Here is a 17,409-nt window from a genome sequence, read left to right as displayed (position 1 = left end):
GTGTAAGAAGTAACCACGTGCAAGAAATAAGGAGGAGAAAGTGGTTTCTTGCAGGGAAATATTTTGGCCTGCAAGAAATTCAAGGCGCTAGAAAGAAACTTTGACCTTTTGTTTTTTAATTCATACGGCGCGTGGCTGGATGGTGCATATTTCTGGCACTTTCTCCCAGTTTCTTGCACCATGAATTTCTTGCTTTCCAGTTCAAGAAATGTAGTAAACCCGCATGAAACACTAAACTTCTCGCGCAAAACTAAAATAGCTACAAATTTGCATCATTCCCTTTAGCACAATTAAAGCGTAGGTTAAGCACACAAAGATCCAAAAAGACATGTAAATTTTGGCTAAAAATATACACGTGGGAACAGTGCACTTCATGCAATTTCCACCCCCACCCCCACAAAACAAAGCCAAGGCTAGAGAGAGAGAGAAAAGTAAAAAACGAGACGAGAGATTAGAGTGACTTTTATTGTGTACAAACCACTGTTCCAGAAAGTGCTGGATGTTTGGCGACGTGACCGAGTTGACCGAGTGGTCGTCACCTCCGCCGCCCAAGAAACTGGTCGTCGTCGTCGGCGAGGTCGTCGAGGTGGAGACAAAGTGCTGGTCGGGCTCAGGGGGAGGAGGAGGCGAGGGGGCAACAGCCACAAATTCAGCACCACCACCACCACTTTTTTTGTGTGGGTGCAAAAAAACACACATACAAACAACAACAAGGTGAATCAGGGATACGTATTCTACATACATACATCAAATCTATACATGTTTATACTCATTTGCATACATTTCTTAACTATTGTTAAGCCAATTTCATGTTTCATGCAAAGAAAATCGTGCACATACCGGATTTATGTAACGTAGGACTTGATAAATCGTCACCAAAATCAGCACATTTTTAATGATTTCTGCGGTGTGGGAACTTATTTTAAAATTCTGAGCGATAAATTCGTAGAGCAGAGATTTGTAGAGCAGGTCACTGCCAATTTTTTGAAAATATACGCTCAAGACTTTGAATTTTTTTTAAAAACGAGAAAGTTTAAGAAACCTTCAGAAGAACTTGAACTCGTCGAAACTGCCTTAAAAAACTCGACGCCATTCCATTAATCAACTCACTGACTGCAAATTTGTCGTCCAGAATTTTAAAATAAGTTCCTAGAGGCGAAAAATGGTTAAAAATGTGCTGATTTTGTCTATTTTGGTGATGAGTCATCTGGTCCTACGCTACCTGCCTATTTTTAAGCCAATTTAATTTTTCATGCGAAGCAAATCATGCACAAACCGTAATCCGTTTAACCTTTTCAGATTTTTCGAAAACAAGGATAAATCCAGGAAAAAAGATGGGTTAGAAGTATGCCATTGTCCACCCACGCCACACCCGCACTTTCTCCACCAGTACCACTTGACGTCTTACTTATTATTAGAACGGCCCACATTTTTCTCGCGTTAAGTGTTCTCATCAATGTCACCGCATTCCGAACCACTTTGGAGGATCAGGGGCCGCGGAAGCGTGGGGACAGAGGGGCAATCAGACACGGGAACATTATTGTCTCTGACAAGGTCCCCACGGCTATTTGATGTCCCTATCACCTCCCCACGCTATTTAAACCCTTCCCTCCCTTGTCTTATAATACTAAGGTCCTCACGCGGTCACTGAATTTATACAGTGGCCGCGGAAGCGTGGGGACAGAGGGACAATTTCCTCACAGTTATTCAATGTCCCCAGCATCCGCCCATCTAATATAAAACCCTCCCACCTCTATCTTACAATATTTATGTTCCCAGATGTCCCCACCCCCTGGTTCCGCGGCCACTTTTGGGATAAATACCTGAGAAAGCGAGTAGATTTCCTCCTCCGAACAGAGAAAGATGACCCGTGACGAGGAAGGAAGCGGAGTAGCTTTGATTTTGTGTGCGGGTGGACAATGACATTCCTCACGCTTCGTCTTTATCCGAAAGAAAGAATCATTTGACTTCGTGTCACTTCACGGAAAGCAAAGCCACTTCACCTTTCTCTCCCAGCTCCAATGACACCACGTACATACGTACTTTCTCCTCTTCTAAAAACCCCAGCCAACCAGCTAAATACGAAAGTAAGACGAGAAAAGTGGGGAAAGTTGGACCATCATCACCGGTTGCCTTTCACCTTTTCTCCAAAATCTCGCTTTTCTTCCCGAATTGGGCACGATTTAGGATAAATTTTGACGTGGCAGTTACTTACACGAGAAAGCATTATTACATTCAATTTAGTCGTTTTTAGTCGATTATTTTTCTTCTAGGGGGAAATTGGAAACTTGCATTTTTATCGAGATCATGATTCGCTTATTTTTAGTCATTTTAGCCACATTTTTTAGTGTAAAAGGCTTCAGCATGCTCACAGCTCATCTCATCTTCAGTCATGCACAAACGTATGTAAAGTTGAAATAGATAAATATGTAAATGATCATTAGTAAATATTTATGAAGTAGTACCCGGTGTCGGCGAAATGTGTGAAATATTTCATGATCCTCTTGGACAGTTCTTTTTCCCTGGTGGTCCACGTGTGTTCCGGGTCTGTGGACTTGCCCAAGGGGAAGCCGAAGACGTACTCGATCTCATCCGCGTGCATGACACCCATCCAATCGCCCCACGGATTGCTGCTTGTCCTCTGGAATAAAACAATTTAGTAAAACATGATCCCCGAGATGTTCACGTCAATTTTTGTAAACTCGGCAAATCTCCCAAAATTAGGGCAAAAAAATTGATAAATTGGCAACAAAAATAGAGACGCTGTGTCAGAATCATTTATGAAAATTTGGTATTGTTGCAAAATACTCTACTTAATTTCGTACTTTACAAAACTTGGATTTAGTTTCACTCGAATGTTCGCAAATTTTGTAAAATTGTCTAAAATTATGTAAAATTGGTAAAATTGAGTACATATTTAGTAATGTAACATTATGTCAAGTGGTTCACCGGTAAAAAAATGAGTGAAATTTGTGTAAATTTTGTAAAAATTGGGTAAAATTTAATAAAAATTTTGTACAATTAGCGTAAAATTATGTAACCTTTGTAAAATTTGTGTATAATTGTGCAAAATGTGTGCATAAAATTAAGTAAAACTTGTGCAAACTTTATAAAAAAGTGTACCATTACCCACCACACAATTTGCACCTATTTCAACTTTTAAACCGAACTGAAAGTTTGTAAATTACAAACCGCGGCGTTAATGTTGCTCCAACAAAAATGTAATTTGTGTAAATACCTGTGTGAAGAAGTAGTAATAGACGGGGGCTCCATGTTCGGCGTAGGATTCGGCGAATCGGTTGGTGGGGCAGATGAAGTAGTAGTCGGCGACAAACTCGTTGAACTTGTCCCTGATTTTGCACGGGTCCTCCACGTCCTCCCAGTGGGTGTACTGCATAACAAACAACAACGCACACTAATTTTCTATGCCTCACATATGTAACCAAAGTTCACGGTACATAACGCATCCAGTGTTTCGGGGGGAAATAAGTGACCACTTGCAAGAAATAAGGGGGAAAAAGTGGTTTCTTGCAGGTAAATATTTTGACCTGGGAGAACTGCAAAGTGCAAGAAACTATGCCCCCCCGCTATAAATAGTTCATACGACGCGAGGCTAGATGGCGCGTATTTCTTGCATTTTCTCCCAGTTTCTTGCACCTCGCATTTCTCGCGTTTTTTGCTTTGCTTTGCAAGAAATGTGACAAACCTGCATGAAACGAAACTCTCTAGAAGAAATAAGTGCAAGAAACTGGTTTTATGCAATAATTTTGACCTGCAAGAAATGCATGGCACAAAAGAGTGGTTTCTTGCAACTAAATATTTTGACCTGCAAGAAATGCACCGTGCAAGAAACTACGCCCCGTCGCTATACTTCATCATACGACGCGTGGCTAGATTGGGCATATATATTTCTTCATTTCTTGCACTTTTTCGCAGTTTCTTGCACCTCTCATTTCTTACATTAAATGTAAGAAATTTTCTCGCTTTGCAGTGTAAGAAATGTGGCAATTTTACAAGGTATACGAAGCACTTAATTCGTTCTTTTCCCTACTGCCCCAAAATTCGTCAGAAAGGTACCTTTTCATTACGAGGACAAGAGGACCGACCGCTTTCTCTAATTGTGAGTAATTTTCACCATTGACTTGACATTTCCTAACCAAACTTTCTCTCTCCACCCTCGTCCCGGTGGTGGGACAGGGGCAGGTGCTTCATTTCCGTAACGTACACTCTAAGCAATCTGATAAGAATAAAGAGTGTCCCCGACTTCTTATCTTCATTATCCGCAAAATTAACACCCTGATTTACAATTTGCATTAAATTTTTAGCAGAAATCTACAATTATTTAGGGATACTTTTGTTCTAAGGTTGTTTTCAATTCGAAATTTTTCGATTAACGCAATCGTTAGTAATTTGTAAAATCTGTGCGTTTTGTAAAATAATGATAAAACTTTTACAAAATACAAAGATACCTTTGATCTAAGGAGTAATAAGTTTCCAAAAATATGTGAACTAATTTTCCTCAGAAATATATATAAATTCTGCGAAAGTTTGTAAGTTTACAGAATTCCTGGATTTTACAATGCGAGAATTGCATCATTGTGAAAATAATGTGGTATGCAAAATGGCACCGAGACTACAAACATTTTATACCCGTAATTGGTAAAGAAATTAAAAAATTTGGGATTCGTGAATATGAATTTTGTAGAAAATTATTACCTATTCATTTTTGATTGAATTTAAATTGTTAAATTAAATTGTTACCAATTCGGTAATAAGTAAGTGTCATACGCCATCGGGGAAAATTTATATTGTCACCACGCATAATTTAGAGTGCAGATAATCGTCTACGTGCATCTTTTCTAGCCAAAAACTTAAACTGACCCATCTGACGGTCCCAGCACCCTCGGGAAACAAAAAAGTTAAAACTTTCTCTCTCCTCCACTTTTTCTCCCACTTTCTTTCAAGGAAGAAAATAAATACAAAAAAGTTGAAATTGTGGGAAGAAACAGAAGGAGAGAACAATACGGGAAAAATATATATCTTTTCCTAACTCATTGCACTCGGCTCGGGGGAGTTATCAGTTTAGTTGGCAGGGTGTAAGAAGTAACCACGTGCAAGAAATAAGGGGGGAGAAAGTGGTTTCTTGCAGGGGAATATTTTGATGACCTGCAAGAAATTCAAGGCGTGAGAAAGAGCGCCCCGCCGCTATACTTCGTACAGCGCGTGGCTGGATGGCGCATATTTCGCGAACTTTCTTGCACTTTCTTGCACCTTGCATTTAATTCGTTTCTTACGTTGCAGTGCAAAAAATAAGTGCACGAAACGGGTTTTTGTAGCTATTTTGACCTGCAAGAAATGCAAGGTGTAAGAAACTCCTTCCCGCCGCTGCATATGTTTCACTAGATGGCGCTTATTTATTGCAATTTCTTGCACCTCGCATTTTTGCACTTTCTTGCACCTCATATTTCTGGCATTTTCTCCCAGTTTTTCGCACTTGGAATTTCTTTTCTTTTGCAGTGCAAGAAATGTAGCAGACCGACCGCAACAAACGAAACCCTGCCATTTATTTTTTTCTTTAGTTTTTACTCTTCTTTTCAGTTTTCACCAGAAACTAATAAGTTTTCCTAAAATTGAATGGGAAACAAACCGACCTGAAATCTGATTGCTGCTTGTTGAGCGTTCGTCAAGTTTTTGAAGACGTCGCTGACGGTGTCGAGAAAGAGTTTATTGTCCATGCAGTTCGGACCCTCTTTGGTGAACTGCTCGATAAAGTCGTACAAGATGAAGTAGGTTCCTGTAAAAAATTAAGAGAAAACAAAATCAGATTTGTCAGGGGACAAAGACGATTTAATTATTTTAGAGTATACAATTTTAGCAAGTTTTTAAGACAGATGAAGTATGATTGTAGCAAGTTTATCATCAATAAAATTCATGAAGTGATTCCTAAATGTTGGAAATGGCATTAATGAATTTTAAAAAAATCCAGTAAAATCTCATTAAATTTACAAACTGAACAAAATCTACGTCATTAAGTTTATAAAAGTCACGAAATTTATCAAATCTGTACAATCTGCAAAATCTGCAAAAGTCGTGAAATTTATAAAATTCACAAAATTCATGAAATTCCACACAAAATCATATTTGTAAGGTGATAAAGACGATTTAATTATTTAAGAGTGTACAATTTCAGCAACTTTTAAAGACAGATCAAGTATGATTAGTAGCAAGTTTATCATCAGCAAAATTCATTAAATGATTGCTAAATGTTCGAAACTTACCAAATTTTTGACATTAACAAAATTTGCAAAATTCACAAAATTCGCTAAATTTACAAAATCTACAAAAGTTGAAATTTATGGCATTCACGAAATTTTTAAAATCCACTAAAATCATGAAATTTACAAACTCTACAAAATCTACATCATTAAGTTTATGAAATTCATAAAAATTTATATTTAAAAATTCAAGAAATTTACAAAATCCACAAAAGTTACAAAATTTATCAATTTTGAATAATCTGCAAAACTCGTGAAATTTATCAAATTCGACATAAAATCAGATTGTTAGGATGATAACGACAATTTAATTATTTAGGAGTGTAGAATTTAATAAGTTTTCAAAGCAGATTTAGTAAAATTGTTGGTAACAAATTTACCACTAACAAAATTCATGAAATGATTATTAATGTTCGACATAAATTACCAAATCTATGAAATTAACGAAATTCACAAAGTCATCAAAATCAAAACCCCAAAATTCATGAAATTCACCACAAAATCAGATTTGTAAGATGGCAACGACGATGAGATTATTTAAGGGGATCAGGGAACTTAATAAATCCTAACAGATTAGGTTCTACTCTATAATAATCCCACGAGACAATTATGAATATTATGAATGATATTTATCAAATTACCAAATCTACAAAATTCCTGAAATTTACAAAATTTACAGCGTTCATGAAATTCCCGAAATCAACAAAATTCATGAAAATCACATTTCCCGTGTCCTCCCAAGATCAATTTATCAACAAATCGTGACACTTTTTGAAAAATAAATATTGCCCACAATTATTATCCTTCTACTCACTAAATTGTTACAAACTCATAAAAATGCACCTAAAAAAATTAAGTACAAATTTTCTCACCAGGTCATCTACTTACGCACCTCAAAAATCTATTCCATTCCGTATTACATAATAATATCCTGCTGATTTTTCTTTAAAAATGCGCAACTTTCTTTTTCAATACACACCTCATCAGAATTTCTAATCCCGTTTATAACCAGACCAGAGGCTGCGGAAGTGTGGGTGGGGACAAAACAGAGGGACAATGTCCCCACGTTTGTTTGATGTCCTCATCAAATATAATCCTCTCCCCTCCCCCACCCTACAATGTTTATGTCCCCAGATGTCCCCTCGCGGCTTCCGCGGCCACTGGAGGTGGACATCATCCGAAGAGAAGGAAGATTTCACCAAAAAAACTCTACTTTCTCCATAAATTGGCAAACTTTCTGTGAGAAAAACGGACCGGACCGAGCGGAAGAAAGTGCAAGAAGTTGACTTGACTTGAGTAGCTCGTTTTGCCTCCGCCTTCGTTCTAAAGCAAGCTAAGTTTAGCCAGGAAAGGAAGTAATCTTTTAAACAAGTGAATTTTTCCGATGCTTTCTTTTCTAGCGGGACTAATGTGACCAAAACATGCGACCAGCCAAACCACCCACCTCCGACCTACCAGAAAGAACAACAACAACTTAAAAAGACGCCTCCACAAATTTCTAACCAAGATTTTTTTTGCCATTTACTAAAAGATTCAGTCAGATGTTAAACATTTATTTGTGTGTATTTCTTCTTTAACTCGACACAGTTATGTAATAATTTTTCAAATTTTGTTTCTCAAATGTTCCCCATTTTTTGTATTTTACTGCGAAACCATGCGGCTACCTCCATTTTCTGAAGGCACAAAAATTCGGACTGACCAACTAAAATTTCTGTAAAAAAAGCCTTCGAAAAATTGGTAGGAATTTCGTTAACTCGATCAAATTACCTACATAATTTTCAAAATCTTTTTCCTCAAATGTTTCCCATATTTCGTCTTTATTTTCCATTCTCCCTCGCTTTCACTGAAAACATGCGACATGTATGTACATACCTCCAATTGAACATATTCCTGTTCACAAATTTAGTTTTCATTCAAAACTCATCATCCCGATTTCTGACTGAAGATTTTCATTCATTTTCTCTCAAATTCATTTCATTTCACTTCACTTCATCCGCTTCAGTTCTTACTTCGCCCAAGCATAGGGTGAAAAATGAAATTATTAAAAAATCCTTTCATTCACAGTCATTCATATGAAATGACGGAATCCTTCAGTCATTTTCATTCAAATGGCATGCAGGAATTCCATTTTCATTTACTATCATTCACCATCATAATCACTCAAATGAATGAAGGTGGTGAACAGGTATAATGGAACACACATATTCTGCCAGACCAACTAAAAGCAGATCCAATCTCAAAAATATTTAACCTACTTTATCCCCAAAATTGCATAAAAAGGTGCAAAATTTATCTGCATTTCTCCTCTAACTCGACACAGTTGCGTAATAATTTAAAATTCTTTTTTCTCAATATTTCCCATTCTTTTCTCGGCTCGTACGACGCCACAGTACGCCGCACGACTTCCGCTTTGAAGGCAGCCTCCCACCGAGGAAAGCCTATTATTCCCCATTATCCGACCCATTTCTCAACATCAGAGGACGGCCAGATTTCATTTTACACGTGTCTCGTGCCTCATGTCACAAAAAGCGGGGGGACGAACGGTCTCAAATCCAAATTCCAATACAACTGCGTATTATACATACGTTACACACATCAAATCCGTATTTTCCACCTGATTTATATCTTTGTGCAATTGTCATTCCTTTCGCCCTTTTTTGATCTGGTCTCTCTCCTGTGTGTCGTCAACTTCACTCGCTTTCTACGTTAGCTCCACGGGGGGAGAAAGTGTGCAGAAATTCGTGCGTGGAGTGGACATATAGATCGGTGCATATTTTTTTCCTAGGTGAAAATTTCTTAAAATATTAATTTTACCCGTCTGATACATTTACATGTATAAAGTCAAATTAGCCACTGGCTAATTAAATCAAATGGACTGGCTAATCTTGGCAAAAATTGAGAGAAAGTGTGCAGAAATTCATGCGTGGTTGGTTATCTTGTAGATTTTTTGTATACATTTTTTTGTGTGGGTAAAACAATTTCCTAAAAATTAATTTCCCACAGCCCAATAAATTACGGGTGGCACATATTTTCTTGAAATTTCTTGCAGTTTCGTGCACCTTGCATTTCTTGCATTTCACGCTTTGCAGTCCAACAAATGTAGTAAACCAGCAAAAAACCAAACACTGCCTCGCAAACTCACTACGTTCTTATTCACGAGAGGAGAAATTCATAGATTTTTTGCACATATTTTTCCTGGGTGTAAATTTCCTAAAATTAATTTCCCCCTGACTTACATAACCCTACATACAATCAAATTAGACCAAATTGACTAGCTAATCTAGGGAAAAATAAATGCATCGCGTGTGTAAATGCATCTGATTTTTGTTCATGTCATGCAACCCTCACTTTTATTAATCTGGATTATGTATGTATCATACAGTGTCGGACAGATATCTACGTCCACATAGTCGCGTCAATTTCATTTTCAAATTGTCACTGAACTACTGAACCAATTTTCATCATTGATATATCAAATTCTCACAAATTTAACGTAATTTCATAAAACATATGAGTTATTTCTGAAAATTCTGGGAAAACTGAGAATCATAGTGCAGAGCGAGAGAGGATGAAATTTGAGCGGACAAAAGTCTACGTCCACTTCACTTTAATTGTCAACAACAAAAATCTCTCCAATTTATAAAATCAGGTAACTTAATAAATCTATCAATAACATATGCCGCATTAATTTTTAAATAATTTTCTTCCAGAAAAATATGATGGCGTCGACACGCAAGGAAATTCCTATCGCTATTCGAGATCTTGTCATTCAGGACTGGAAGGGTGGACAAAAAGGGGGGCTGTCGCAGAGACAAATAGGGACCAAGTATAAATTAGCAAGGACAACCATCCAGACAATCATTAAGAACTTTAGAGCTAATGGTTCAGTCCAAAACAAGGTCAGAAGTGGTCGAAAACCGATTTTGGCTCACCGAGAAGTACGCCACGTGCTCAACAAAGTCAACGTTACACCCTCACTTAGTGCTCCAAAGCTATCTACCGAGATCAAGGAGATGTTCGGCAAACAGGTTAGTCCTATGACCATCCAAAGAACACTGAATAAGGGAAATTTGAAATCCCACAGAGCAGTCCGGAAGCCTCTTATTGTACCGAGGAATGCAACCAAACGAGTGAAGTTTGCCAGAGACCACATTTCCAAGCCACAAACATTCTGGGACATATTTTATGGACTGACGAGTCAAAGTTCAATGTCTTTGGGTCAGATGGGCGTCGTAGAGTGTGGAGATATCCAAAAGAAGCTTTGAATCCAAAAAATCTCAACCCCACAGTTAAGCACGGCGGCGGGTCGGTAATGGTGTGGGGATGCATGGCTTCAAGTGGGGCAGGAAAAATGGAATTTGTTGACGGAATTATCGACCAATACAAGTACCAGGGAATACTTGACCGTAATATCCAGGAATCTGTTCGAAAACTTGGACTTGGACGACGATTTGCCTTCCAACAAGACAACGATCCGAAACACTCTGCCACGTCCACCATGGAATACTTCAAGAAAAAAAAATTCCGAAGCTAGAATGGCCTCCCCAATCTCCAGACTTGAATCCCATTGAGCATCTGTGGGACCACATTGAAAGAGAAATAAGAAAAAAATCTTTTTCAGGAATTCCGGGCCTAAAATCCAGAATTCGTGAAGTTTGGGAAACCATTTCTGAAGATGTGACCAAGAATTTGGTAAACTCTATGACTCGACGCCTTGAAGCCGTCCTTAAAGCGAACGGAGGCCCAACCAAATATTAAAAATTAATTGTTATAACATTCCTTATAAATTACAGTTTTTTTTGTATGTTTTCTCTGACTGGACGTTGATTTTTGTCCATCCAATTGTTTTCATTTTGAATTAAAATACATCTCTGGCCTAAAATAAATTTTTTAGCGGAAAACTAATAATGTGCTATGAAATTACGTTAAATTTGTGAGAATTTGATATATCAATGATGAAAATTGGTTCAGTAGTTCAGTGACAATTTGAAAATGAAATTGACGCGACTATGTGGACGTAGACATCTGTCCGACACTGTACATATCATCAGCCTGATGTGTTTCGTGCAGGTGTGAGTGAGTGAATGCATGACATGTATTTTCTCCTGGCATTACTGATCTCCTTTTCCAGATTGATTTCTTCACCTCGTTTTTTACCTGGCTCGATACCTACTCGATCGGATGCAGGGTGAGAGATAAGTACGGATAAAGGAGGTCTCCCAGCGTATGCGATCCGATTTTGAGCGAATTAGTGGAAATCGATCACGAATTTCATTTGTATGAAATTTGCGAAAGTCACCATCTCCGCACGTTTGGCAGAGATATTTGCATCCGAAGAGGAGACAACGATTGAAAGCAAGAAATAAAATATTTGTCAAGAAAGTATTATTTCTACTCGAATTTGCTTCTGTCCATGTACGATATCTTTTTAATAAGATATATTCCGTTTTTTTCAAAAAAATACACAAGCTGGCGTTCAGCTTGTTCAATATGTGTAAATTTAATTCACCTCGATTTATGCAATTATTTTTCTACTTGAAATTGTCACTTTAGAAAATAACAAATACTTCAACTACTCGCTAATATAGGTCTCCCAGCGTATGCGATCCGATTTTGGGCAAATTAGTGTGAATCGATCAAAAACTTAATTGGTATGTGCAAAAAACACGATCTCTTAATTAATGGGTACCTTTGGTAGAGATATTAATATGCAAATTTGCACCCGAAGAGGAGAAAATGCGTATTAAAGTCGACAAATTTTACACTTTCCAAATTTACAGCGCGTTTTCTCCTCTTGGGATGCAAATATCTCTGCAAACGTGCCCATTGGGAGATCGTGCCTTTTGCAAATTTCATACAAATTAAATTTGTCATCGATTGACACTAATTTACTTAAAATCGAATCGCATCCGCGGGGAGACCTCCATTTTCAGTTGAGCATGTTGGCCAACAAAAATTGGGTGATCAATATAGTCGATCGCATCGCATCACATCGCCTACCTTGATTTCGCACCTCATTTTCACCACTTTTTTTGTGTTCACAAGTTGACGAATGGATTGCAGCAGATTCACCTCATCCCCCACTCCCCACATATTTTTGGCACTCGTCCTACAACCGAATTCTTCCACCCAAACTCTTCTCTTTTTTTACAAAAAAAATCAAGTCTTCTGATCCAGTGTGCGGGGACATTAAAATTGTAGGATAGGGGTTTATACAACATGGGGAGATGATGGGGGCATCGAATAACCGTGGGGATGGATTGCCCCTCTGTCCCCACCCACCCTTCCGCGGCCACTGGTCTTCTCGCACGACGAGGCAAAAAGAGGAAAAGAACACGAAGTGGAGGGAGTGTAGGATATGGAAAAGTGGCCAAAAACACATCTGATCTCCACTCCACCGATCAAAAATCGAATCCTCGCAGTCGAATCCAATAATCGAATTCGTCCTCATCCACCCAACACCCGCTCCCTAATCCAAACATACTCATCGCGGATTGTACTACTTTTCGGGGTCGTTCTCTCATTTTTTTCTGATAATGTTTAGCAAGGTTAAAATGTGTTCAATAAAATTAAATTGTAGGGAAACTCGTTAAAATCATAGACAATTAATGGATACCTTACCTTAAATCATCCGATTTTCCGGTATTTCTGGTTCTACCATTTTTATGCGTTTCCGGTTGTTTTTTTTAGTACCATTTTTTCGGTATTTCCGATTGTACCATTTTTTCGGTATTTCAGACCATACCATTTTTAATGTGGTTTCGATTGTACCATTTTTTTGCATATCGGATTGTATCATTTTTCCGTGTTTCGGATTATACAATTTAATCGGATCTTCGACAAAATATTAACTTAAATGTTTCCCCTAAAATTAAAATGGCGTCAAACTTGTACAATTCACGATCCTTAAACTACTACATTTTTCTGTATTTCCAAAAATTTGGAGTGAAGACGAATTCCGGGATATTGGAGCTGGAGGTTACATAATACTGCCGATACGTATTTTGAAGGAGAGGAGTGAGTGGAATGCACTTGGGTGAAAGTCCCTGCAGATATTTGAGCTCAGGTGTTTCTTTTCCTCGCCTCGGATGAAAGTGCTCTTTCTTATTCCTCTTTATGCCTTTTTATTTTATTTTATCTATCCTCACTCCCATCCAACCATCACCATCCATCCCTCCAGCCTCTCCACTTTCACCACCAAATATGTATGCACGCTGGGACAGATTCGTGGCATCCTGGACAACCCGGTAACAATATGTCTTAAGAAATTTTTAGCTTAAAAATCGACCTAGAAATTAGGATAATTTTTAAAAAGTTATACAAGTCAACTCTGTAGATTTGCCCCTTCAAAAGTTAATGAAGGCTATCGTTTCTACTTTCACCACTTCACCACAAAATTCGCATAATCCTGGACAACCGTGGGAAATATGTATGTTAGGCGAAATTTTTGGCCTAAAAATCGACCCAAAAATTAGGATTATTTCATGAATTAAATCATTACCGTTCAAAAGTTAGTGAGGGTCAAAGTTCCAAAATAATACTTGTCTTAATCAATTTGACCTTCAACACTTGTGACCACGTTGACCTTTGACCCCGATTCTGTTCCTGAAAACAAAACAAGCAATGTCTCTTTTGCACTTTTTTGCGAAATTAGGAGCCCCTGAAGAAAGCTATACTTCAATATATGTTGCCAATTCATCATTTGCATATTTGGACGCCAAAAATATGAGCACTAGTTAACATGGAAGGTCATATTTTTAAAATAATCCTAATTTCTGGACCGATTGTTATGCCAAAAATTTACAACGGAGATATTTCCAAAACCGATAGTACATCTTAACCGTTTGTCCACAATTGTAGGAAATCCGGCCCACCGTGCATCCCTACTTTCACCACTCGTACATTATTTATTCTTGTTCTTCTGTGCACGAGATGACAAATGATTTCCTCCACTTTTTCTCTTCACCCCTCACAAAAAATAGCAAGTCCTTACCTTCATCATGATTTGACCCGATGAGCAAGGGGACTTTTTTGAAGTCACCTTTCGCCAACATTTCCATGGGGTCGCGCGGAATGAATTCCCCGTCGATCGTGGGAGCCGAGAAAAACTGCAAAATCTTGGCGTAACTGTTCCACTGCGTTTTCGAAATCACGGCGGCCGGAAGGTCGCGGAGACATTCTATTTTTTGCACGGTGTTCTAAATTCAGGGAATTAAAAATATATTCTCTGAGCGTTTCGAGCCTTGTTTTTATTTACACTTAAGGTTCCATTGCTTGCGGGTCGGTAATTTTTAGGTTTACAAAGTTAGGAGATCAGATTTTTAAGTTTTCTTCCATGAGAAAATAATAATAAAATAGTTACAAAAAATAATGAATACAAATTATATATGTTCTCCTGGAAGAAAAAAATCAAAATTCTAACCTCCTAAAATTTGCAAACCTAAAAATTATCGATTCTAAAAATCTAAAAATCGATAATTTTTAGAAGTAATACAAATCTTAATTCTTTTGAGAAGCGCACGGAGATGAACCGGTTTCAAAATCACCAATTAAAGTTGAGACACAAAAATTCAAATTCAAAGCCGGCATACAATGGACCCTTAATTATCCATGTAATTACCATCGAACTTCCATCGGGATTCGTGCAGTTGCAATCTTCCACTAATTTTTCCGCGATTTGACGCGCCTTTTCTCCCGTGTGCATCGACCACGGAGCGTTGATCGTACCGCTTTGGATTATCCCGCGGTCAATCAGGTGTCGCGAGATGGGCGAGAGGAGATGAATCGTTACGGAACTACCGCCTACAAATTTGAAAACAATATAGGTCAGAAATTTACGTGCAGACAGTGTTTCGGGTAGAAGTATGTAACCACGTGCAAGAAATAACGGTTAGAAAGTGGTTTTTGGAGGTATTTTGACCAGCACAAAATGCAGGGCGCAAGATACGACGCCCCGCTGCTATATTTCATACAGCGCGTATTTCTTTCACTTTCTCCCAGATTTTTGCACCTCGCATTTCTTGCCAAACCCGAAAGAAACGAAATACTGCACGAAAGTGCTTTTTTTGCAGGTATTTTGCCTGCAAGAAATGCAGGGCGGCAAGATACGATGCCCCAGCACGTGGCTAGATTTCTTGCACTTTCTCCCAATTTCTTGCACCTCGCATTTCTTGCGTTACTTCCTTTGCAATTATATTCAATTGTTCTCTATGGGCCGAAAGAGTTAGACAATAAATCACATACAATACAATAAAATACAATAGTTCCTTTGCATTGCAAGAAATGTACCTAACGAAACCCAGAATAACGTAAAATTTCGTCCGTAAATGAATACCTGCACTCTCTCCGAAAACGGTGATTGAGTTGGGATCTCCTCCAAAGCTGGCGGCATTATCTTTAATCCACTGCATGGCCACGGTCTGGTCGTAAAGCCCCATGTTTCCTGTCCACAAAGAGAATCATAGTCATGTAATAAGCGCTAAATAAACATGCCAAATGACAATACGTAATGAATGAAGGCACAAATATTGCGGTACAATAGTGTCCCCTGAGGCCTTCATAAATTCGAAATATTTATGTATATTTTTAGAAACGAAACGAAAATTCTGATTCACTTCTTCGGAAACGTAAAATTGGCTCAACTTGGAGAAAATCATGTTCGCCAAAAAACTACTCGAAAGTGTGATCCTTAAGAAAAAAGGTGGTATTTTCATTCCCAAAATGTGTCCTCATTATCTGAACACTTTCTCTGGAAAATTGTAACCTTGAACTCGCCTAGCTTTCTCCCGGAAGCGGTTTAAAATCAGATATTTACCACAAGCGGGTCCTCATCTTGACCCAGTTTTCGGAGTAATTTAGGCTCAAAATGTGTGTTTTACTAGGTTCGCGTTATCATGATCAGAGGGCGGATATGTATTTATTTGTAACGTTTTCATTTGATGACGATCAAACTTTGTGGGTGTACAAAAATTTCAAAATATTTTTACACATTAAGTTTTCAGACATATTTTTTTATAAATATTTCCGCTATTTTTCGAAAAATACGTAAATTGTTGCATATTTTTTCATAAATGCATATATTTCGCATGTATTTCAATGATGTGAGGGGAAATTTTTTTTGTTAACGAAATTTGACCGCAAAAAATCCAGAAGATTATGTAAATTTAAAAGTATAAAGTTTGCGAAATTTCCTATTTTTATGGTTTTGTTCATAAGTATTTTGAGTTTGACGTTTTTTCGCAAATATTAAATTCTTATGTAGGTATTTCAAAGATTATTCGTAGATACATATCCACCCTGTGATTATGTATGTATGTACAAATCAAACCCATGTCCATGTGCAAACTTGCCGAAACAGGAAGGGTTGTCCCGCACTTTGCGTAATCATCACCACTTTCATTTCCTTCTTTCTTGGTCCAAAATGCGGAACGGAATCGATATTTGCCATTAACAGAATCCCATCATGATTCAAAGGGAGGACGGAATAATAACTAAGTGGTCGCTCCACCAAAACTGCATACAACCAACAAACCCACACAGTGGCCGCGGACAGAGGGACAATGTCCCCACGGTGGTTATTCGATGTATTATTTGTCCATGTTATACTTACAAATCCCCTATAATAAAATTCTGATGTCCCCAGATATCCCCACAGTTTCCGCGGCCACTGAACAACGTTGATATAATGGACAGCATTAAAATTATTATACAAAATTTTGTATTCTAAAATTTTGTATATAAAATAGTTTGGCCGTCATGTGCCCATTTGGGTTTAGGGCTAAATGAGGACAAACCAGTATATCGACGCCCAAATCCGGACAAAAAATATAGACAAATCTAATCCTGGATATTGTTAAAATAAGGACACAAACACTAATGGTGGACATTTTTAGGTAGGTTTGGGCTTGTCCACATTTTTTTGTCCAGATTTTGCGTTTCCTAGGACCACGTTTCCCTCATTATGCCCGGAACCTGGTCCTCCTCTAATCTACAAGGTTCTAGTCCCCAAATGTTCCCACGGCTTCCGCGGCCACTGCGGAGAAGAGAAGTATGTCTCGTCCTCTTCGGCACTAATGAGATCTCATACCTCGAGCGAGATGGATCACTTTCACTTCACCTGCACCAGAGAAAGTCA

The 17,409-nt window shown here is 38.1% G+C and overlaps 1 protein-coding gene across 2 annotated transcripts in view; it reads right to left on the bottom strand.

The window, feature by feature from the left end:
- Positions 1–17,409, bottom strand: part of LOC110856024 (acetylcholinesterase) — a 52,296-nt gene that overhangs the window by 6,649 nt on the left and 28,238 nt on the right. Inside the window, exons 4-10 of one of the 2 annotated variants that reach the window (XM_035856617.1) lie at positions 15,610–15,717; positions 14,896–15,077; positions 14,269–14,473; positions 5,652–5,794; positions 3,239–3,391; positions 2,466–2,641; positions 479–667 (exon numbers count right to left, since the gene is read on the bottom strand). In XM_035856617.1, the coding sequence (XP_035712510.1) occupies positions 479–667; positions 2,466–2,641; positions 3,239–3,391; positions 5,652–5,794; positions 14,269–14,473; positions 14,896–15,077; positions 15,610–15,717 (1,156 nt within the window). The remainder of the gene's footprint in view (positions 1–478; positions 668–2,465; positions 2,642–3,238; positions 3,392–5,651; positions 5,795–14,268; positions 14,474–14,895; positions 15,078–15,609; positions 15,718–17,409) is intronic. The other variant, XM_022104465.2, reaches the window with a different exon arrangement.

Source organism: Folsomia candida, unplaced genomic scaffold (genome assembly GCF_002217175.1).
Source record: "Folsomia candida strain VU population unplaced genomic scaffold, ASM221717v1 Fcan01_Sc014, whole genome shotgun sequence".
Lineage (NCBI taxonomy): Eukaryota > Metazoa > Arthropoda > Collembola > Entomobryomorpha > Isotomidae > Folsomia > Folsomia candida.
This window is presented reverse-complemented; position numbering and strand designations above follow the sequence as displayed.